At 29.3% G+C, this 24,128-nt stretch overlaps 3 protein-coding genes and 1 pseudogene across 3 annotated transcripts; all 4 read right to left on the bottom strand.

The window, feature by feature from the left end:
* Positions 1 to 982: 982 nt before the first annotated feature.
* Positions 983 to 4,914, bottom strand: LOC126555649 (uncharacterized; annotated as a pseudogene).
* An 11,440-nt stretch (positions 4,915 to 16,354) lies between these two features.
* Positions 16,355 to 17,984, bottom strand: LOC126555648 (uncharacterized). The gene is made up of 3 exons (XM_050210550.1): positions 17,886 to 17,984; positions 17,631 to 17,741; positions 16,355 to 17,137 (listed from the first exon to the last, which is right to left on the bottom strand). The coding sequence occupies exons 1-3, from the start codon at positions 17,982 to 17,984 to the stop codon at positions 16,355 to 16,357; spliced, it is 993 nt and encodes a 330-aa protein (XP_050066507.1).
* A 985-nt stretch (positions 17,985 to 18,969) lies between these two features.
* LOC126555647 (uncharacterized) lies at positions 18,970 to 21,260 on the bottom strand. The gene is made up of 2 exons (XM_050210549.1): positions 20,851 to 21,260; positions 18,970 to 20,716 (listed from the first exon to the last, which is right to left on the bottom strand). Exons 1-2 carry the CDS (start codon positions 21,258 to 21,260, stop codon positions 18,970 to 18,972), a joined length of 2,157 nt encoding a protein of 718 aa, XP_050066506.1.
* Positions 21,261 to 21,429: 169 nt separating this feature from the next.
* On the bottom strand, positions 21,430 to 22,451 carry LOC126555652 (uncharacterized). The gene is made up of 2 exons (XM_050210552.1): positions 22,197 to 22,451; positions 21,430 to 21,910 (listed from the first exon to the last, which is right to left on the bottom strand). The coding sequence occupies exons 1-2, from the start codon at positions 22,449 to 22,451 to the stop codon at positions 21,437 to 21,439; spliced, it is 729 nt and encodes a 242-aa protein (XP_050066509.1). The 3' UTR covers positions 21,430 to 21,436.
* Positions 22,452 to 24,128: the final 1,677 nt, after the last annotated feature.

Genomic DNA, 24,128 nt, shown 5'->3' with positions numbered 1-24,128 from the left:
ATGCGAATGACACCGGTGGACTCTCCATTACAAATTGGAAAACGATTATTACATAGTTGGTCTGCGCAATCTACGCACAACACTCTGTGTCCACAAGGTACAGATGCATGAGACCTAGCCCCATCCCTGCACACACACAAATTGTTTCTTCATTATAAAGATTCACTTGAAGATTTCGATCAATTTGGACATAAGGAATATTATCTGGATATTCATCATTTCCGTATTCTTTCTGCCATCTAACCAACTCCAAATCTTCGGGAATAAAAAAATCCCTTTCATCCCCTAATAGAGTATATAACTTACAATATCAAAATAATTTTTTTCGGATATCTTATATTCACGCACTTCTTCTGGCTCAGCGTTTTCAGGAAGTACTGTGTTTACAGGAACCTCTATGTTTTCAGGAAGTTCTGGTTGATGATCTGTTTTAACACAATTAAAAAAAAAAAAACATTTAATTAGGTTTGAAATTTAATAAGTAGGTATACTTAAAAAAAAAAAACATTACCTTCGACTCTTACAGCTATTTCATCTTCATTCTCTTCTATTACAACTATGTTCAAAACATGTATCATTTTTTTTTTTTATAAAATTGGTTTAAACTTTATTACTAATGGGTTACCTTGTTCTACATTTATGTGCCAGTTCATTTCTTCACGGATATAACGTTCTGCACTGTGTGAGCATTGTAGTAAAAATTCTTTTAATGTTATATGCCCAAGGTCGAATTGCTGAGTAGATTTTAAAATTCTTCCAGAGTTTAGTAAATATTTAACTTTAACAGCACGAGATATTCTCTGTCCTAGTGCTAGACGCTAGTTGTTTTACAGTCACATGGTATTCAAATTTTTCAAGTGTTCTATAAGAAATATAAAATTAGCTTTGATGAAAATATATTTACCAGGGTACATCTATAATCTATATTTAATAATAATTTACCAAATACCCATATGATTTTATAAATTTAGAATATAGTGATTTAATTACCTAAAAATGTCCATAAATTAGGATGAAGAATTCGGAATTTTTCCTTCAATTGGGAATGAAAGCATTCAACATTGTTGTTGGTTCTTCTAGGTAAACCATATACAGAAAAAACTTCAGGTCCTCTGTTCCGTAGCCAATAGCTTAAATCGAAGATAGTTGATTTTATAATATTACAGAATTACATATTTAAAAAAAAATATCCCTAAGTAATTTCACATACTTTGAATAATAGATAAAAAAATGTAGCAAATCTAACATTATTATCTATGGCATGGCGACGTATTAATTGAAAACCTTCATCAATTTTGTTCACCGGCAATAATGCTAAAGCAGCGCACATTTTTAAACAGATCTGGGCTTGTACATTTTCCTTCACGTATTGTGCTAGACCCAGTCTTTTAACATTTTTTATTAATGCCTAGAAAATAGTAAATTGAAACATGAAAATATACAATAATAGTTTTAGGGCCAGTATTATAATTAAAAAAAAACACATTGTAAAATCAATTCATTAATTGCTACTCTCAGAATCTAATAATAATTATATACATGTATATATTGTCGTATATAGTAGACAGTCGTCTAAATAATTACATAATATGTATAAAGAAAAATATTTTTAAATAAAACACGGGAGAGGCCGGTGAAGCAAAATGTGCTGAGGCGACAAGAAAAATTTCGTATATAAGACCGCCGTACGCACGGGCAGGAGGAGTCCCGCTGTCGCTGAATGAGTCGGGGAGAGTGTAGGTACGACGATCACACGTGTGAAGAGGCGGTTATAGTACGGGTTAAACAAATAGAATTTTTGATTGTTTATTTGTGCTTTTTGAGTTTAATAAAGAAGTGTTTCCGACCAGGACAACCCGAGTTGGATATAATTTAAGTCTTCCTTGCGTTCCTACCTTTATATAGGAAACAGCGCCGAGATATACGTACCACGGGTATAGGTAATCTTCGAGTCGTTTCCATTATAAAGGAGCGAAGAATCGACAAGCGCACACCATCGTACCTCGTTAGTTAACAGTGCCATTCTAATTTATTTTAGAGAGTGTCATTAACTAAAAAATACGAGGGTAAGGCATAGTTGATTTACCGCAAACCCATCGTACCTCCCTAGTTAACAGTGCCATTCTAATTTATTTTAGAGGGTGTCATTAACTAGTGAATACGAGGGTAAAACTTACCTAGTTGGTTATACCGCGTATACTGAAATACCGGTATACCACAATATATACAAATAAACATTATTTGTTAATTACCTGGACATAGTGAAACCAGCACCCATGTGCAACAGTTTCAGAGTAAACAGTTGCAAATGCATTTTGTAAAGCTGTCTCAAAATCTGTCATCATGCAATTAGGTATTATGGAAGGAAATAAAGCTTTACATTTTATAAGCATTAAACTATTAAACTGTATGCTGCTTCCGTCTTGGACTCCATCAATGCGTAGATTATGGGTATTGGCTGAAATAATAATTAAATATTTTTATAATCTGTATATATAAAAATTTCGTGTCACGATGTATGTTCGCGATAATCTCCGAAACTACTGGACCGATTTTGATGAAATTTTTTACACCGTGTGTAATTTGGTCCAACTTAAAATATAGGATGGTTTTTTTCAATTTTTTTTAATATTTTAAATATTTTAATTAACTTTTTAATAAATGTGTATAATTGCATGGTGTATTTCGGGTTTTCCCGTGACCTAAAATATATAGGATAGTTTTTATCTCAATATTATTTTTTGCATTGCAATTGTTGTAATGAAGAATAATATTATTTATAATATTAATATTAATTTAATAATTTGTTTATTAATAAAACAATATTATAATGTATAATTTTCGAGAAATGTTCAAAGGTATAAAATGCGAAGTTCGGTACGACGTATTCATCAGTTAATATAAAGCGCAAAAATCTGACCGAGTCAGTCATTATCGAGTTAATCGCGTCGTTAGGAGTTTTGTTTGTTATTTTTATTTATACAGTTTAATTTGTATCGGTTTAGTGTTTTCGTATTTTACTTTACCTACACACTAACCATAAATACTTGGTATTGTGTTATTATTGTGCAGTGTTCAGTATTGAATATTCTTTAATTTTTTTTAAATTTAATATAATGCAGCGGAAATCTAACACAATCTTAACACAATCAGTATAGTAAAAATGCACGACATATGCGTGCTAATAGAGCTCATGAATCGGAAGAACAAATTGCAGCAAGAAACGCAGCTCAACAAATCAGAACAGCAGAAATTCGCAGACAAGAGTCTCGAGGACAGCGTGATGAACGTCTACGACAAAATATATTGAGAACAAGATCGGCGCGAGAACGGCACATAGCCACATTTAGAGAACTTGACAGAGAGCGACAACAAACCAACCGTACATTAACACGTGCATCATTCGTTCGCCTTGCGTTCGAATATGCACCAGATATCAATTACTCTGCAGATACTAAAATTATAATTGGTGCAATGGATAAAATATGCCAATATTGTCAAGCGTTAAAATTCTGCAATGAAACGATTGGTATGTGTTGTGCATCTGGAAAAGTTGTACTGGCACCTCTTCCTATTCCACCGGAACCTTTAAAATCATTTCTTGCTGGCGAATCAGACGATTCGAAATTAATTTTACGTAAGACACGCAAATTCAATTCTTGCTTCCAAATGACGTCCTTTGGCGCAACTAAAATTTGCGACCTCACATCTGATGGAAATAATTTTGTAACTACGTTCAAAATCCAAGGCCAAGTGTACCACAAGATTGGGTCATTAATGCCAATGCCTAATGATGATTCAAAGTTTCTCCAAATTTATTTTATGGGCAGTTGTGAGGAACGCGTAACAACTCGGCGCCTGCATGATTTCATCGAACAAGCAGAAGAGAGAGCAATTGTGGAATCTTTGGAAAACTTTTTTGAAAATTATAATCAACAAGAAAAAAAAATGTTAATGTGAACGAAATTAACTTCCATATACAACAGATTTTGCCCGGTGATTTTATGTCTTTTAAATCAATCGACACAGTTATTGATGAAAACGAAATCGTAAACTTTCAACTGAATTTTTGAATTCTCTGGATTTGCCAGGAATGCCACCACACAACCTTCAATTGAAAATTGGTTCACCAATTATTCTTCTACGTAATTTAAACCCACCTCAATTATGTAACGGTACACGTTTAGTCATTAAAAAAATGACCGAAAATATTCTTGAAGCAACAATTTTGTCGGGAAAATTTAAAGGAGATATCGTCCTGTTGCCACGTATTCCACTGATAGCGTCGGAATCTCCAATACTGCTTAAAAGGCTCCAATTTCCGATTTGTTTAGCTTTTGCGATGACTATAAATAAATCTCAAGGCCAAACAATGTCTATTTGCGGTTTGGATTTGGAAAACACATGTTTCTCACATGGATAGCTATATGTTGCCTGCTCACGTGTAGGAAAAACCATCAAATCTCTTCGTGTTAGCAAAAGACAGGTTAACCAGGAATGTTGTACACAAAGTAGTACTTAGATAATTTTTAGTTTTAATAATTTAATTTATTTTTGTATGTTTTTAATGTATATAGTATATTTTGTAAGTAGGTCACTGATTACAAACAATAATTTAATATAAGATGAATAAAATGTAAATTCAAAAAATATATATGTTGGTTTGTACTTAATTTTAACATTTAGATACTTTACCTATTACTTTTAAATTTTCTCATACATAATAACACTAATACATGGCCTACGAAAATGCAAAAAAAAACCAACTAATACGCGGGCAACGCCGTGTCGGGACAGCTAGTTATTCATATTTATTTCCCCCACATAAAGTTAAAATACAAATCAATTATATCTAAAACTCACATGATTTTGAACAATTATGTGCAGAATAAAAAGTTGTCTAGACTGTGGCATGGTTGGTGTAACTCAGGGCTTATTCTAAAGCGCAGTTGGGCTTATTTTGCGTATTTGGAAAAGCTAGATGCGCACTTGATAATCATTTTTTGCGTAATTGATTATAAATCAATGAAAATACTAAACTATGTTTATTATTAGAAGTCGTATGTAAGATCCAACTTTTTGGAGTTTGGGTTTTCTAAGAATACGTAATACCATTGATTATAAATACTTACATCTAAATACTTGTATTTGTAATCAATGGTAATACCGAATACCGAAAATATTTCGTATGATATTTATAATTATTATAGATTTATATTTTATATAATGCCGGCAGAACACATTCGCCGAAGTGAGGCGAGGCGACGTTCGGCTGTTCTCGCGATGTACTTGAGTATTCGTTATCGTGTATAAATTTTGTTTTGTCGTTTATTTTTACATTTTGTGAAAAAACGATCACTGAACAACGGCAACCAACAGCGATACGCGACGCATTTTCAGTAAAACGTAAGTATATACAAATCAATAAAATTTCAAATATACAATATAAAAAAAATATTTATATGCTAAAAATAAAAAGGTAAATTATCATCAATTCCCGTATGTTATTGCAATTTTTTTTTTATGTATAGAATATTTTAATCTGTAAATTGCTATGTCCTTATAAGCTAGAGAAATATTTTCAAAATAATAAATCCAATTAAACCAAACTATGAGCATCTAATTGAAGGGCGACATTCCAAAACGCACTATTGCCATTTTTATCAAAATCGAGTTAGATATCGATTCTTATGGTAAATATGCTGAGGAATATGTATTTGGAATCGTTTTTTCGATATCAGAATTATTTTTTCAGTGGCATCGATCTTAAAATCGGTATTTGTTACAAAACGTGCTATCGCCTATATTATTAATTTCCAAAACGTTCTATTGCCACTTTGTTCCATAACGTGCTATTGCCCATAATATAACTATAGGACTCAACTAGTTGTTACGTCAAAACGTCCCATTGCCATATATCATTCCAAAACGTGTTATTGCCAATCTCAAAGCAAAACGCACCATTTCCCATACTAATTGCATAGGGCATCAATTCTCTATTTTCCAAAACGTGCCATTGCTTTTTGATAATTTTACCATCAAATTAATTTCGAGTTTACTTAGTTTAAATAAATTTGAGTATTAAATATGTAAATAAGATTAATTCTAATTTTATGTTTATAACTTTATTATTTCGATGAAAAAAAAAAACCATTACTAACTTCATTTAATGATAACAAAAAGTGTTGTGATTTGGCTGTTTACCGCCAAAAGTGTATTGATAACGTATTATGCATAAACTTATCACAGAAGAATAAAACTGATGAAAAATATTAAATAATTTATTAGTTTTTGAAATACTTAAAAGAAAAAGATTTTCAATATGAAAACTAGGTCCAAAAAACTTGTACTTGCTGCTCTAAACGTAAGTACTTTTTCATTATTACATATTATCTATGAATATAAAAATATTTGTCATCAACTTATTGTCATAATAAAATGTTTTATTATTGTCAGTAACTACTACTGTACCAGTACAATATGACATAATAAATATAATTATTATGACCATTTTAAATGACATTAGCTAATATTGTAATATTCATATATTTATTATATAATATTTTATGTAATTAAAGCAAGAAGATTTAACTTTTAAAAATGTATCAAGAAGACTAGACTATTCATCTAAAGATGATAGTAGTCAGGTAACTAATATACATTTTTATTGGAAACTATAAATCATTTTTAAAATACAATGTATGATTATTATAGGCAAAAGTAACTTCATGGTTATTATCTAAAACAAATGTATTTAGTCAGCCAGCCAAACATCCTAAAAAATGTGTAAGTACCTATTATTTGTGAAAGTTTATAAAACTATCTATAATAATTTTACAAATTTAAGTTTATTTTATTTAATACTTAATTATTATTAATATTAATACATTTTTTTTTTAATGGATGTGTTAGGATGATTATCAAATGCTTAACTCTGAGATGGTATCAACAGATGTTGTCCAAAATACCATTACACAAAAGAAAATGTAAGAATAATATATTAACTATAAAATAAAAATCATATCTAATTTATTTTAAATAAATTGTTTAAATTTGAATGTTTTGTTTGGTAAAGATTTTGGTATAAATTATTTTATTTAGTATAGGTACCTAATTTAAATAAATAAATAAATAATTAACATTTAAAATATATATTTTTGTTAGGATTATAACAAGCTTGACTCTGAATTATTATTAGTATTAAGAGATTCTGACAAAGAAACCATAATACCAAGACAAAATGTAAGAATAATAGTTTTATTAAATTATTGATAAAGAAATATATTTATTTTAATTTTATGAATACATGTATGGCTCCATAGGATATGAATGTACTAAATTTTGAAAATATGGATGTGGAGTTTTGTGTTGATGACCCTTATAAAGATGTGTCCAATAATCAATTTGTTGTTATCGAAATACCTTCAGCTTTCAATAATAGTCCTACACATTCTGTCAGTAATATTTTAGATACTGTAAATCCAACTCCAAATCTTCTTATGAACACAGGTATATCAAATTTACAATCAGCAACATCCACGTTATCTTTGATAAGTTCTGACCCAGAGTTTCCTGAGCCTGTAAAAGTAGTAGTCCATGGTAGAAAACGAAACTTAATAAATCAGAAAAAACAAAAACAATTAGTTAAAAATCATATAAACTCAGATTGGTTTTTTGAAAACAACTGTGGTCATAAAGAACCTAATATTCAATGTCAAATTTTTAAACTGTCAATTGAAGATTTGAATTTGTTTCGTTATAACTTATCAAAATTGTCTAGCAAGATTCAACAAGATAAATTTATCTTAACTTTCCTAGCAGTTACAAGACCAAAAAGAACAAATCGCCGTAAACCTAATACAACTTTGAGAAATGTAATTAAGTATTACTTACCTAATAATAAGGGAGATAGAATACCAGTATGCATTACAAGCTTTACTCAAATAACAACTTTTACACGTAGGCGATTAAATTTGTTAGCATCTACTTATTTGTTAGGATCTAGTCCCCAAGAAAAAAGAGGTGGTGCAAGATCCACAATTCAATCAAAAGAAATCAGTGAAAGTATTATTGCTTTTATTTGTAAATTAAAATGTAAAAAGAGCCATTATGCAAGGTGTGATACAGGTAGAAGTTACTTGCCACCACAGTGGTCTGTAAGTTACTTATGGAAACAGTGGAAATTTCAAAGAACCACAGAAGATAAACCAGTTTCATCATTAAATAAATTTCATAAAATATTTACTACCAATTTTAATTTGAACTTTGGCCATCCACGTCAAGACGTTTGCAGTTTTTGTACAGAACTAGGAGTAAAAATAAAAATCGAAGATAATAAAGATATGAAGATACAATTAAAAACTGAACTTAATACCCATAAAATTCGTTCTAAAATATTTTCGAAAATGATGTTAAATGTTAAACCTGGTGAGATCAATGTCTCATTTGACATGGTGCAAAATCAAGCCATTCCTAAACTATCCGTCACTGACACATTTTACAGCAGACAAATATGGGTATATAATCTTACATTTGTGATTAATTTTGGTAACTCTGATCAAAGTTCCAAAAATTGTTATTTATATACATGGGTAGAATCAGAAAGTGGTCGAGGACCAAATGAAATATGTTCAGCCTTACTTAACTTTTTGGAACAATTAGAAGAACGCGTTAAAAATGAAGATAGTCCCCCTAAAATTCTTAATCTATTTTCAGATTCGTGCTCTGCTCAGAATAAAAATCAGTTTACAATCTCAACATTATTATATTATATAAACTGCAGACAAACAGTTTTTGATAAGATAAATCATATATTTCCAGTTAGGGGGCATAGTTATATGCCCCCTGATCAAGTATTTGGACGTATTGAAAAATGCCTTCGTAAAAAAGAAATTATTGTATCACCTACTGAATACCACGATACATTTAGGCAATTTACAAAAGTTCATATACTAAATAAAGATTTTTTTATGTATGACTTTAAAAAGTTAGCAAAAAGTATTATGAAAGTAAACACATTTAAATCTACTGAGCAAAAAATGTTTTCATATAATAAAGGGAAAAAACATTAAACATTTCACCAAATTATGATGAGAACTCACTTTTAACAGTACCAGTCCTTAAAAGAGGCGCTAATTTATCTATTTTTGATACATTAGAAAAGTTACCACAAATTAATCATGTGAAACCCGAAAAGCAGAAAGATGTTAAAAATTTAATGCGGTTTTTTTGTAGTTCCAGAAAATGCTTCAGAATTCTACAAAGATATTTTTAAGCCAAATGACATAATAATTAATGCTGAAGATGTTTTAGAAAATGAAAATGGGATTCCTCTTTATACTGAAGATTCTTTTTGAGATAATTTACCTTAAACTTATAATGTTTAGGTACCTAATGTATTAGGTAGGTACTCAATATACTACATAATACATATTATTTTGTATTAAGTTGATTTTATTGTTTTTATGGTTAAAGATTTTAATTTGTTGAGTTATTTAATTTAAAAAAAATGATTATTTCTTAAAATTATTATAAAGTTTTATACTTTTTTTATTTTTTATTTTATTAGTATTTCACTACCTAAAACTAAAAATTGATGGATAGGTACTCAACATACTACATATTATTTTATATAAAGTTGATTTTATTGTTTTTATGATTTAAGATTTTAATTTGTTTGAGTTATTTAATTTAAAAAAAAATGATTATTTCTTAAAATTATTATTAAGTTTTATACTTTTTTTATTTTTTATTTTTTTAGTATTTCACTACCTAAAACTAAAAATTGATGGGTAGGTACTCAACATACTACATATTATTTTATATAAAGTTGATTTTATTGTTTTTATGGTTTAAGATTTTAATTTGTTTGAGTTATTTAATTTAAAAAAATGATTATTTCTTAAAATTATTATTAAGTATTATACTGTTTTTATTTTATTACTTTAACTTACCTATTATATCACAGAGGTACATTTGAACTCATTGATATTGTTATAATACATTACTAATAAAAAATTGTAATAATAAAATTTGTTCATATTTTTTTTTTGTATCTGGTTAATATTAACACAGAATAGAACAATAATTATTAATAACAGACAATATACCTACTAGTATATTTTTTCAAACAATAAAATTTCCATAATATTTATTAAATGTAGTATAGTGCGTTTTTAATTAATAACGTTTCCAAATATTACAAAACGAACTATTGCCCAACTCAGTCCAAAACGTACTATGTGTTGGCAATAGTTCGTTTTGACACAAGAGGTAAACTTATTACCTTGATTAATTAACTTAAAACTTAAAAAGGATGAATTTTGACACTTAAAAGCTATTCCCTTTTTTATAATATATTGATAAAAATTATCAATATAAACTCATACATAAAATTTATACCAAAAACAGTTTTTCTTCTTTCCTGAAAAGTTTGAATTTTGGCAATAGTGTGTTTTGGAATGTCGCCCTTCAATTGTAGATAGGAGGTACTTACTCGTAAGTCGTAAATCGTAATAGGTAATAACCAATCAGTAGGGACGGATTGGCAAATTTTTTCGGTCCGGGAAATTTTTTTAAACCGGCCCTCTATAACATAATATCTACATTATACAAAAAACAAATATTACTGATATTTTTTTAAGGTTATACTATAGGTGGTTAACTCCTCCCCCCATATATAATTAAAAAATTACAATTTTATTAACCGACTTTTATATTTATTAAAATAAATTTGCACATAACTATTATAGCAAAACAATTTAGTAAGAGAGTTCTTTATTAAGTAATGTACTTTTTTTTTTTAACTTATCAATGATTTCTTCTGTGTCAATATAATTTAAAATTTTTTTCTCTACCGCCATTAGCATAAAATCTTCTAATAGAATCGGATAATGTGCTTCTCAATCTGGTTTTAATACATTTAAGTATAGAGAATGATCTCTCACAAGCAACCTATAACAAAAAAAAAGTAATCTTATAATATTTATATAGTTACACCTTTAAGAAAAAATATCTTACTTGTGTCGTTGGTTAAGTTAGCAAAAATTGTAAGTTAAAGTCAATGTGCTATAAGCATTACTATAAAGATTATATTTCATAAGCAGTGAATAATTTTTACAGGTCAATAATGTTGTGCAGTTATTGTGTTTCTTTAAATTGTATTCATCATTATCATCATTATCATCATTATCTTCATCATCAATGTGATTTATGGTATAGGACTCCGGAATGTTTTTTTTTAATGAATCCCAATTATTAGAAAAGTGTATTAATTCTGACCTTAATTTATCAGTAGTAATTTCTGGATAAAATTTTATTAATTTTGAGACAAGAACATCAAATGCTTCATCTGGAAGACCATTTTTAATGTCATTGAAGTTGCTTGGAAATAAACAAGATAAATCTGCATATATTTTTGAATTTGACAAAAATCGTTTTTCCATACTATTTATTACACCATCCATGACAACATTATATACTTCAACAACAAATTTCTTATAAGGATCAATTATTGAGCATCTTCTGCTCTATCATCAAATTGCTTTTTTTTTTCTTGTCCTTAATGTGGGTAATTCACTTTCAATAATAAAGTCAGTGTAACTATTTTCTTCTGGTTTTTTTTATCTAATTTAATATTTACAGTGTTATAAAATTACCAACACAATTTTTTAGGCCAGCTTCATCTCTCTTTAATAATTTCAATTCTTTTACTGTGTTTTCAACCATAACATATGCTTTTTGAATATCCATACCTGATGTCTGCAAATATTTTGAGAGCGGAGTTGTAATTTAAAATATTCTCATGTACATAAATGCTGTCAATAATGTTGAGTACTTTAATAATGATTCCTTAAAATGTGTGGCTTTAGATCTTACATCTGGAGTAAACTTAACAGAATCCTCAGTAGCATGCAGTGAAATTAAGACTTCAACATATCGCACTGCTGAAAGAATAGTGACACAACTCAAAATTGTTGTTTTTCGGATTTTCATTGATTCTAATATAAAATTCTCTGCTCTTTATTTTAGTTTATGTGATTAAAATATGTTATTTCACTCAAACTGACTAAAAACTGTAATATGCCATTATTCTTGCTGAACGAATTAATTACTTTCGTGCAAGAATAGTGTCACAACTCAAAATTAATTTTATTTTTTGAGTTGTGACACTATTCCTGATTCATTCGACACAATATTATTTACAGTAAAACGACACATTGTTTTTTTACAACTGGGTGTCTGGGTAATTTGTAGTTAGTGATTTGGACATAGTACGTAATATACGACGTATACGTATCCACTATCCTTATCTTCAATTTCGAGAATTAAATTTTTTAAATCCTATAAATAGCATGAATCAGATATTATACTATTATAATTACAATAATATTATGAGACATAATACCATCATTGGTTTTAGTATTATCAATATCTTGATATTTACTGTGATCTATGTCTTTATTTTTTTTTTATTATTAAAAAAGATTAAATAATCTTTTTAATAATTTATAACCACTAATAATAATTTTAGTATACAGTGTACACGCTAGTAACGATTAATATCTGCTAATAAAAAATCTTGTTTTTTCAATTATTCGATTATAATAACATTTTATTTTTAATACGAATATTATATTCTTCTTTTCTAATTTCTATGTTTTATTATATGAATAATTGATTATTAATTTAAATAGTATTTAATTGTATAAATCGTATATTATTATGAGTAGTAGAGCTAAACGTATAGTCAAACTTGGCCAAAGTTGCCCACAAGTAAGTTATACCTAATATATTTTAATTACTAAACTAAATGGATAAAAAGTACCTAGCACATTTTTATAATTATTATTGATCTGTAGGAGTATAATAACAGTATAAATTTCAAGAGATCAGAGAAAATACCATCATTTATAATTAACTATGAGCTACCAAATACAGTAAGTACATTTTCTGATGTATAAAATGTATCATTATTTATGTATTAATGTATTATAATAAATTATTATGAGCCTCTGATATTATTATTAAATAAAGTTAGATTCAAATACATATCATGTTCTTTACAATTTTAAATGCAATGTATTTAAAAAAAAATAACATTTGTTTTTTGTAAGTGTAAATTATGTAATAAATTAAATGTTTTATATAATAGGTAGGTACTAACATTTTAAGTCATTTGAGCAAAGAATAAATCTTAAACATCTAAAAAGAAAGTACCATACAAGTTTTTATACATGGTTGTCAGAAATGTTCTTAAATTGTATATTTATTGAGAGTGACTTCCCCTAATAACACATTTTAAACTTAATAAATTATAATTAATATTAAATACTAGGTATTACAACAAGGTATTAATAATAAAATGTAATTACTTTAAGGTTGAAAAAGTAGAGGCTGGTTACAAGACCCCCAAAATATACCCCCATCATCACCAAATTTTTACCATACACTTACACCATGCAAATTAGTGGGAGAAGAGCAAAATATAGATCTATGGAAAATTTCAGATGTAGGTAATATAGTTTTTGGTGAAATAAATGATGGAGCAATAGAAAATCATAATGTGGGAAATCAAATTAATATTAATTCAATAACTTCAAATAATAATATTTTGATTGAGGAAATTGACAACTCTGACTTTGGCAATGTATTTCAAGATAATATTCCTAATCAATGTTCTGATTATGAAAATCATAATAATGACAACATTACTATAATCAACAATGCAACAGATAATGATGAAGTAAATTTGTTAGCTAATATTTCTGATCAAACTCCTGAGTTGACTCCTATTATTGAAAATAATATTCTACACCATAATTTTAATTCTGATCAAATTGAAGATGACGTTGTTCTTCTTAAAAGTAAAAAAAGACATAGTTTTGGTTCACAAAAAGAGGCATCAAAAAGAAAAAGAAATTTGGGTCAGTCGTATTATATAGCTAATAAAAAAAAATTAATAGATGCTAAAAAAATAAAATCAGCTTGTGGAAATATTTGTAGACTAAAATGTTCATTATCTATTAGTGAAATAAGTAGACAACAACTATTCGATCATTACTGGCAATGAGGAAATGTAGATAGACAAAGAGATTTTTTATCTAAATGCATTGAGTATGGAAATGCACCTAAATATAGGTATCCTCGTACAACAAATAGAGACTTAAATTATTCATATAACTTTTGCATAAATAACATTAAACATAGAGTCTGTAAATTATTTTTCAAAAATACACTTGCTATTAGTGATAGACCAATCCGTACGGTTATTTCAAGAATAAACAACTGTGGATTTATTGAGGCAGATAAACGGGGAAAACATAAAAATCATAAAAAACTTGATTTTGAAATTAAACAAAGTGTCCGAGACCACATAAACTCTATACCTCGTATTGAAAGCCATTATTTAAGAGCACAAACAACTAGGGAGTATATTGAAGGCGGAAAATCTTTGGCTGACTTATTTAGAGATTATTCATCTCATATGATAGAAAAACAATATCCCCAAGAAAAAATAGCTAATTTAACCATGTACTCAAGAATTTTTAACACGGAGTTCAATATTTCTTTTTTTGTTCCTAAGAAGGACCAATGTTCTCATTGTGAGTCATACAAAAATGCTGATGATGTTGGAAAAGTATTTAAAGATGAAGAATATCAATTACATTTGTCAGAAAAAAATTTAAGTAGAATAGAAAAAGAAAATGATAAACAGTTAGCTTCAAATGATAACAGTAACATATTATTAGCATGCTATGACCTTCAAGCAGTACTTCCAACTCCTAGGGGTGAAGTATCTGTATTTTATTATAAATCTAAATTATCTACTTACAATTTTACTATTTCTGATATTGTGAGAAAACAATCATTTTGTTATGTCTGGAATGAAGGTGAAGCAAAAAAAGGAGTTAATGAAATTGGAACGTCTATAATAAAATTTTTACAATCGGAATGTAACGTTGGAAAATCTGAAGTAATTTTTTACTCAGATAATTGTGCAGGGCAAAATAAAAATAAATTTATAACATCATTATACTTGTATGCTACTACAAATATGGACATTGATTCGATTACCCACAAGTTTTTAGTAGTAGGACATACTCAAAATGAAGGAGACACAGCACATTCTGTCATAGAGAAACAAATTAAAAAATCTTTAAAATCTAGACCTATTTACTTACCAACACAATATGTGTCATTAATTCAAGCAGCCAAAAAATCAGGCAACCCATTCAAAGTTAAAGAATTAGGTTATTCTGATTTTTATGATATAAAAGACATTACAGAATGTAATAAGAAAAATTTTGCTATAAATAATGATGGAGAAAAAGTAATTTGGAATAATATAAAAGTGTTGAGAGTGGAAAAAGCACAACCAAATACAATTTTATACAAAACCAGTTTTTCAGATATAGAATTCAAAAAAATTAATATATACTATAATGGAGCTCGTGGTAGAAAACCATCTTTTACAAATTACTCATTAAAACAAGCGTATACTCAAAAAAACAAAATTTCAGTCAATAAGAAACGGGATCTGATTTCACTGTGTGAGGATAACTACATACCAAGTATATACCATGATTTTTATAAAAGTTTACAGTCTTAATTATATTTCACAATTATAATTTTTTTAATTAAATTGTTTTAATGCAAGTTGCCTTTTTAATAAATGTATTATTATTTTTATTTAATTCAATTACGAGGTTATTTAAATTTATTTTATTATAATATGATACTGTTAAAATAAAATATTTGTCGCATTATTGTTGTTGATTGATCTTTTAATAACTTCCTAATATAAATGCATGGTTAAGTTTTAAAAATGGGCTTATTTTAATTAATATAATAATATTATATTATTTTAATTTACAATAAAATGTTTATTTCCTACTTGATAGAAAGATACACATAGATAAAAAAAATGATAATTTCAGTCACGAATAGACGTACAAACAGCTGGTTACCAAGAAATATGTTTTTTGAGTTGTGTCATTATTCTTTCAGCAGTGATTACAGATAAAAAATTATTTTTTTAGTCATGAATAGTGACACAAGTCAAAATGTTTTCAAACATTTGTTAATAACATCAATAATAATACATTCAAATTATCAACCACCAAGTATTAATAAAAACAATGTTATTTAACAAAATTCTATCAAAACCACATAAAAATCTAATAAAAATTTGAATTGTTGTGTTTTATTTAAACATTAAATAGCCGGTTGTCAAAAGTTGTGTTTTTTGAGTTGTGTCACTATTCTTTCAGCAGTGCGATATAAAGCGTTCTGTGAATTATTTGGTGTTCCAAATATTCTTCGAAGAGATAAGTCTTTGGACCACCATCTAGTGTCACCTATAGTTTGTAGCCTTTTTTTTTTTATTATCTTGATTGTTAATCATCCAAACATTCATCCGTTTATGAGACTCCTTAAAAAAAACAGCCAAACTGTTCATTAAACTAAACATAGTTGCTGCAGATATTGGTGTTTTTGTAACGTCTGATATAACCAAGTTTAAAATATGGCTATAACACCATACATGCATTTGACCAGGTGAAGCTTTACCTAACCATGTCGAAAACCCATTGTATTGGCCTTGCATGGAGGCCGCTCCATCTGTAGAGTTGGCGATACAGTTTTCTATGTTTAAATTATTACTGCATAGAACTTTCTTCAAGAGTTCAAAAATACTTTTTCCAGAACTGTCTATACAATTAACTATAGCAATTAATCGTTCCTGAATACCACTTTTATTGACATACCTTAATACGACTGAACATTGATCCTTGACAGAAATATCTTGAATGGTATCTAGTTCAACAGCGAACATTCCTGTTTCTTGTTCTTCTCGTGCAATACAAGTCTTAATTTCTTGATCTATACACTCAATAACCATATTAATTGTTGTTTTTGATATTAGTGTTAACAGTCCACCACGATTTTTATTTCCAGATTTATGAGATGCTTTACTTTTTTTAATAACTAAATCTAAGTGCTCATTTAGAACAACATCAAATTTTTTTAATAAAAGAATGATTTCTAAAAAATTTCCATGATCTAAAGAAAGGTCTTCAAGAGAATAAGCTGCTTCGTATTTATTACCACGATAACTTAGCCCTCGCTTACCTATAAGCTTAACACACATCAATCACCCGTTCAACAATTAGTCTATTTTTTTTATCATTTCCTTTCTTTTATTCATCTGGTTAGAAAAAAGTAAAAAATCTATATTTTTTTATTATGGTTCAAAAAATATAACACTCACAAGCAAAAGTTAGATTATTTAATATTATTACATTTCACACCATAAGTCCATAACCATCCTCATATGGATAAAATAGGATAATAGGTGCAATAATAATTTATAAAAATAAGACTCACTGATATTACTCACTTAATTTAAATATTATGGAATTGTTAGTTGACAAATTTATGTTGAAAGATATTAAACACAGACATTAATATACATTAAATATACAATCACTGATAATAGTTAACAATAAAAATTGGCATGATAAACATTAAATTATTTCTTTAAACATTACTAACATGAAATTAAATAATTTGTTATTACATATATTAGAGGTTTTTATACTAGCATAAATTGTGTTACACAATGTGCATACCTTTGCAAATAATTTAATATCATTAATACCAATTTCAAAATTAGAAGTCTTATTGTCATCACTTAATAATACACTATCTTGAGTCACTGCTACATTGTTATGTTCTGGTTCCTGACCAAGACATAAAGCGAATTAACCACTTAAGTAATATTATCAGTAAAGAGAAATATAATAAAACTTATACCTTCAATAATATATTATCTATGTCACAATTTACAGCTTCTTTTCTTTTTCATTCAATGCTTTGATAAATACATTTTGAATATTATGACAAAATCTTGCTTCATTCTGTAGTTTTAATCTTTTTTTTTCCCTAGTTTTTTCAGCTCCTCCTTTAGCTCTTTTATGGTCCATTTTTGTTGAGGTAGCAGTTAGTAAATTACTTACAACAATAAAAAATCACTATTTTATTTTAAAAGTAAAATCACTATTATACTATAGTAATCGTATAGTATGATAATTGATAATAGATTATTAAACAGTCCATAGTGAGATAACTGTTTATAGTTTCTTTATCGTAGTTCGATTCGCGACTACAACATTGGTATTATATATAGGAAATATTATACACGTATGATCACCGCAGCCTTGATAAGAAGTTAAAAATCCCGGACTAGCCGGACGAAGATATACTATAATTAGTACTAACTACTGTCCGTGTCAGAACTTAAATTAATTATGATAACCTAGTAAATAATAAATATTAATAAATGTAAAAAAAATTCATGACAATTTATGGCAAAATTAAAAACCGTTTGCTGCCCATGGCAGCCCTTAAGCCATTAAGCCCTTAAGCCGGTATGGCCCACTGGGAAGTTTCCCGGTACCCCGATGGGCCAATCCGGCCCTGCGGCAATCAGGAATAAATTTGTTTTTTTTAGGCTATGGCTAAACGAAACAATAATATGAATGACTCATTAATTAAATGGTTATCATCGGTAAACCCTTCATGCCTACCAAAAACTAATACCAGTATTACAACCACGATCGATGTCACAACTACAACCAAAATCTCTAATGTCACTACTACTAGTACTGCTAGTGATACTACAACAATAATTTCAACATGTAGTCAACATGTCTATAGGAAATTTGCCATTACCAATGTCAATGAGTTGTTTAGAAAATATGTTTCCAGATTGGTCATTTTGCAACTCGACACGCATATTCTTGCTTAAATGAAGTACTTTGACATGTTTCCACAAACTGGATGACTTTAGACATGCATTGAGTTCATCAGCTGGCGTTGATCGTGGAATCACCGGCAATGTTTGACGAAAATCTCCTGCTAATAAAATCATTGCACCACCAAATCGGTTATTATTGCTCCGTAGATCTTTTAAGGTTCTGTCCAAAGCCTCCAAAGATTTTTTATGTGCCATCGTGCATTCATCCAAACAATCAATTTACATTGCTGCAAAACCTTTGCCATTGCAGAGTTCTTCGAAACGTTGCAGGTTGGAGTTTCATTGCTATGCATATTTAATGGCAATTTTAGTGCTGAATGGGCTGTTCGACCACCTTCAAGCAAAGTTGCTGCGATTCCCGACGAAGCGAGTGCAAGTGCAATTTTATTTTGTGAGCGAATTGTTGCTAATATTAATGAAATCAAAAAAGTTTTTCCTGTACCACCAGGTGCATCTAAGAAGTAAATCCCTCCAGTTTCATCATTTGTTACTTTCATAAGAGTTTCAAATACATACTTCTGTTGTTCATTTAACAGTGGAAGATTTGTTTGAATTAATTCTTTCAAAGCGTTGAGATCATACAGTGTTTCTCGATGCAACTCTTGGTTAAAAGCGTCATGCATTGGACGATTGGGCGCGGTCAGGCCTAATTGAATTAATAGTTTGTTTGACATTATCAAGCACATGTCCTCAATTGAAATCAATGCTTCATTGTAAATTTCTTCACTGATTTGTATATTTGGATTTCTCATTCTATTCTGTATTTGATACAAAATATCATCACACATATAATCTTTGTACTTGATCCACAAATCAATTGGGTTTGATGGGAAGCATGTAGATATGATTATAGAAAACAATGTTCGTATTTGATGAGCGTGTGATGATATTACAGCATCATTGAGAGTTTGATCCCAATGAGCGTCATTTTCAAGCAATTGCAAACGTTGACAGGCTTCTCTGTAGGATACACACAATTCACCATCAACAGTTCGTAACTGTTGGAATGATGTTGGGACACGTACATTGACTAATAGCAGTCGTAAGTAAAAACATTCATCATTGCTTGGATGTACTGAATAAATCCGGCCAATCGCATCGGTGGAATATACATCTGTATATCCTGGAACTGGTTTTCCTTGTTTCCGTCGTATAAATCTCCTTGAGGATTGATTCCAGGTATAATATTTTGGCATTACAGAATATAGCAATGTTTGTGCGAAATCATCGTTTTGGCATGTCTCAAAAAAACTGGTTAATGTAGTAGATGGTGGCTGAGCAGCTCTTTGTACAGCGTTCTGTGCTGTAAAATACACTCTTTGTCCATTTTCTAAATGCACAGCTAAGTGAACAACAGAAGGGTGTCTCTCATGAATAAGAAAAGAAAATATTCGCCAAACTGCTTCATTACTACTGACATAGCGGCCCATTTGGTATTGGGTAACTTCATCATTTGAATTCTCTGCACCAATTCCAATCACAGCCATATCACTCCCTTTAGTTACATATTTGCAAATGTATTTAATAGATTTCACTGAATGGCAAGATTCAACGTTGATGTGTGCTTTGAATGTCTTTGATAAAATGGGTGAATATGGAACAATCCAACGATTATCTATTTCAATATCTTGTTGATTTAATTTGACAATTGTTGATTTTCCATTGTCTGCTGTCGATCTGCGACGATACAATGGATAACCGTCATTACCAGTAATTGTTTCCGATATTAATGTCCGTGGATATCGTTTTGAACATTTACCATCCATCATACACGGTGAATTTTGATTAAGAGTTCCACAGGGTTCATGTATCATGTTTTTGATAACTACCTCATGCAATCCAGGATCTACTTGTACATTAGGGATTTCAGCTGATATCACTGCATCAACTTCATTTGGCCTTATATTTTCAACCAACCAAATCAAAATGTGTGCATGTGGCAATCCTCGTTTCACCACTCCACAGAATACATCCAGCAGCGTGTCTCACCAAACACATTATGTTTTACGATGAAATCCATTAAAGATTTCAACTTTTGTCTAAAGACTCTGGCTGTAATATCATGACGATCAATGGGTGATTGCCCAGAGAATAACTCCTGATTGATTTCTATCCATTGCGGATTGCATGTAAATGTGATGAACAAATCTGCTGTACCATAATGACGAACATACGACATGGCATCTTGAGCATATTCGTGCATATGCCGAGGGCTTCCGATGTATGTTGCTGGAAGAATAGTCATCCGACCGACATTCTGTGCATTTCCATCAGTATTAATCGCATCTCGAAGGTGAATATACTCTTCAGATCGGAGTTTGGTTTGATTCAACCTGATGAATGTTAATCTCTCCGTTTCAATTTTAACATACATGTCAACAACATATTTGTGATATAATCGCCGACATTTCAATATGTGATTATCTTCATTTTCCCGAATCATTAGGCGGTATGAATAATAGTTCATTGAACTGACTTTTTTGTTGGTTTTAGAACCTGTAAATAGATTTTGTTTTAATAACATTCAAATATAAAATTAAAATACATAATATAATGACTGAGATATTATCGCCATAGCTCAACTAATATTTTAGTTACCTGCAATGGGATTTATCATTTTTATTGAGAAATCGTAGCCATCTTCACCTTGCCAAAATATAAGGGATATTGCAGTGCATCATATGAGCGGTGTGTTTCCTTTATACGTTGTAATTGATCATTCCGACGATGTAAAACAATATCACGGGATTCCAAGTTTTCTCCAACTACAACGATAGCAACTTCATCAATAGTTGGTGCATTAAAACGTCTTGTATGTTGACCTGCAGGTGTTTTATCAGCTCTGATTACAATTTTGTGATTATCGGATGGCATCAGATCCAGGGCAGTTTTAAACAATATAATCAATTGATTGTGTTGATGAAATAAAGTTTGTAATTGTTCTACAATAGACCTCTTTACTAAATTGTTATGTGCACAACGCAGATCAATTTCTTGTGGTGAATTGCCCATAAAATAAATTTGCAGGAATTTGTTGTCGCTATCTGACACTGGTAACAGTGAACCTGCTCTGTGATATATTTGCCCTTGTATCTGTAAATAAAAAAAATATATTATGGTGTGGTATAAATTAATGGATTGTCGGTGATCAAACTTAAATAATATTTGATCTTAAAAAGTATATATTTAGTTTTAACTAATATCTATCAAATATAAAATATAATAAAAGTGTCACTGAAACTGAAACACCATATAATATGATGACTAAGTGATATATTTCGTAATGATTAAGAAATTGAAGATTAGTGACACATCTTAACTTTGGTGACAGAAAATTTTGTTCGCTAAAATAATTATGAGTAACTGCTATAATACATACCTTGAAAGTTGGCATAAAATTTTCCCGAACTACATTTGTTGCCCCAAATGAAGTCATTTGAAAGCAATTGTTATATTGTTGGATATTTGTCAAAAAGTGTATAGAATCTGTTCCTATTCCTGAAACCAATGAGTACAATGGTTCTGGTGGTAGATCCAATGGTATCAATTTCACTTTACCATTTGCGCAACACAATCCATTGGCTTCGTTTTTGTATTTTAATGCCTTACTACAGTGTGAGCAAACCGAGTTCATAGAACCAATAAAAACACATTGGTAGTTACTGTAGTCAATTGACACATCGTAACTGAAAGCAGCTAGATTCAAACTTAGTTAGTTTATTATTAGTTGAATGTCGCGCTCGCGCTTCACGCGTTTGTGAATTAGATCGGTAATTAGCTTGGTTTGTAGCATTTCTGGTTCTTCTACCTAAATTGCTTCGTCTTATAGGAGGCATATCAAATATAAATTATTTTTTCACTAATCACGAACTAAACAAACACTAACTAACTAAACACTCTGCACAAAACACGATATACGAATTTGTTTCGTGTAACAGTTGACAAAAGCAAACTCAGTAGATTAGGTAACAGACAACTTTTTTTTTTTTAAATTTGATATGACTTGAAGTCAAATCCTTTTAAGCCGTACGAATTGTTTTATTTATTTAAAAATAATAAAACACTGTGGTTGCCATGGATACGATCAGTATTATATTATAAATATTATAGGAAGGGCTATTTTAAAAAGAAAAAGGCTATTTTTAGGGTTTTTCCAGCAATAATTCTAATTTTTCTCGCCGTAAAAACCATCCTTGGACTTCAACGAACATTTGAAAAAAAGATTTGGCCAAATTGGTCCAGGCGTTGTTGTATGTCTATTTGCATGCATTTTTAAAAAAATTTTAAATAAATGATTTATTTTATTTAAATGGTTGCCATTGACTACCAAAAATAATTTAGTTGACTATTTACTGGATAGATGGCGCTTCTGTAATTTCATCACCACCTCGTCATATTTCTCTAACCCGATAACTTTCTCAAATTTTTCGTCCGTAAGAACCTTCTCCTGGCAATTACGACCCAAACAAAAAAAGAATGAGCGAAATCGGTCCAGGCGTTATTAAGTTATGCGCTTACAACACTTTTGCGATTCATTTTTATATATAAGATTATAATATAGAATAATAATTATAAATAATTTCTAACCTGTGCTACAATGTGTGTTAGTATTACCCAACCAATTATGAAAATACACCGAAGTTCGCTCATTTTCTTTTTTTTTTTTTGAGAGCTTTTTTCCGGAATTCACATCCAGATAATTTTTTTTTTTTTAGACTGTTCCATCACAAAAAAAATATACTTAAACTGTAACATTCATTAGATACCTTCCAGTGAACAGTGAAGTGAACGCTAAACACTGTTATAACTTATAATAAATAAATACAACTGTTAAATAGCAGAAAATACATGAATACGCAATGCTTGGTTATCGGCTTATCGCTGTCCAATTAGTTCGTCTACGACTGACCGATACAAGTATACAATATTAGTTTATCTTAATTGCAAATTGCTCCGATTGTGTTTTTGGCTATGTCAGTAAAATCATAAAATCGAAAGTATAATATGATATGATATGACGAATGTCTTTTCTTAATCATTACTAGTGTAACTATATTGAATTAAAACTATTTAATTTGAAATACTTGTGTAATTCCAAAAAAAAGATTCAATTTTTCAATATGTCTAAACACTTTTTAAATATTCACTGGCTAAAAAATATTACTATAATTTAACACAATCCCTGATAGAATATGGTATAGTAGTTTGGGGAAATGCATGACAAATTAAATAGGTATGTCAGCAACTTAGTGATACGCACAAAATGGCGTACGTCGTTCGCCTATTATCAATTATATTGTATCAGTACGAA

Source organism: Aphis gossypii, unplaced genomic scaffold (genome assembly GCF_020184175.1).
Source record: "Aphis gossypii isolate Hap1 unplaced genomic scaffold, ASM2018417v2 Contig00972, whole genome shotgun sequence".
NCBI classification, from domain to species: domain Eukaryota; kingdom Metazoa; phylum Arthropoda; class Insecta; order Hemiptera; family Aphididae; genus Aphis; species Aphis gossypii.
This window is presented reverse-complemented; position numbering and strand designations above follow the sequence as displayed.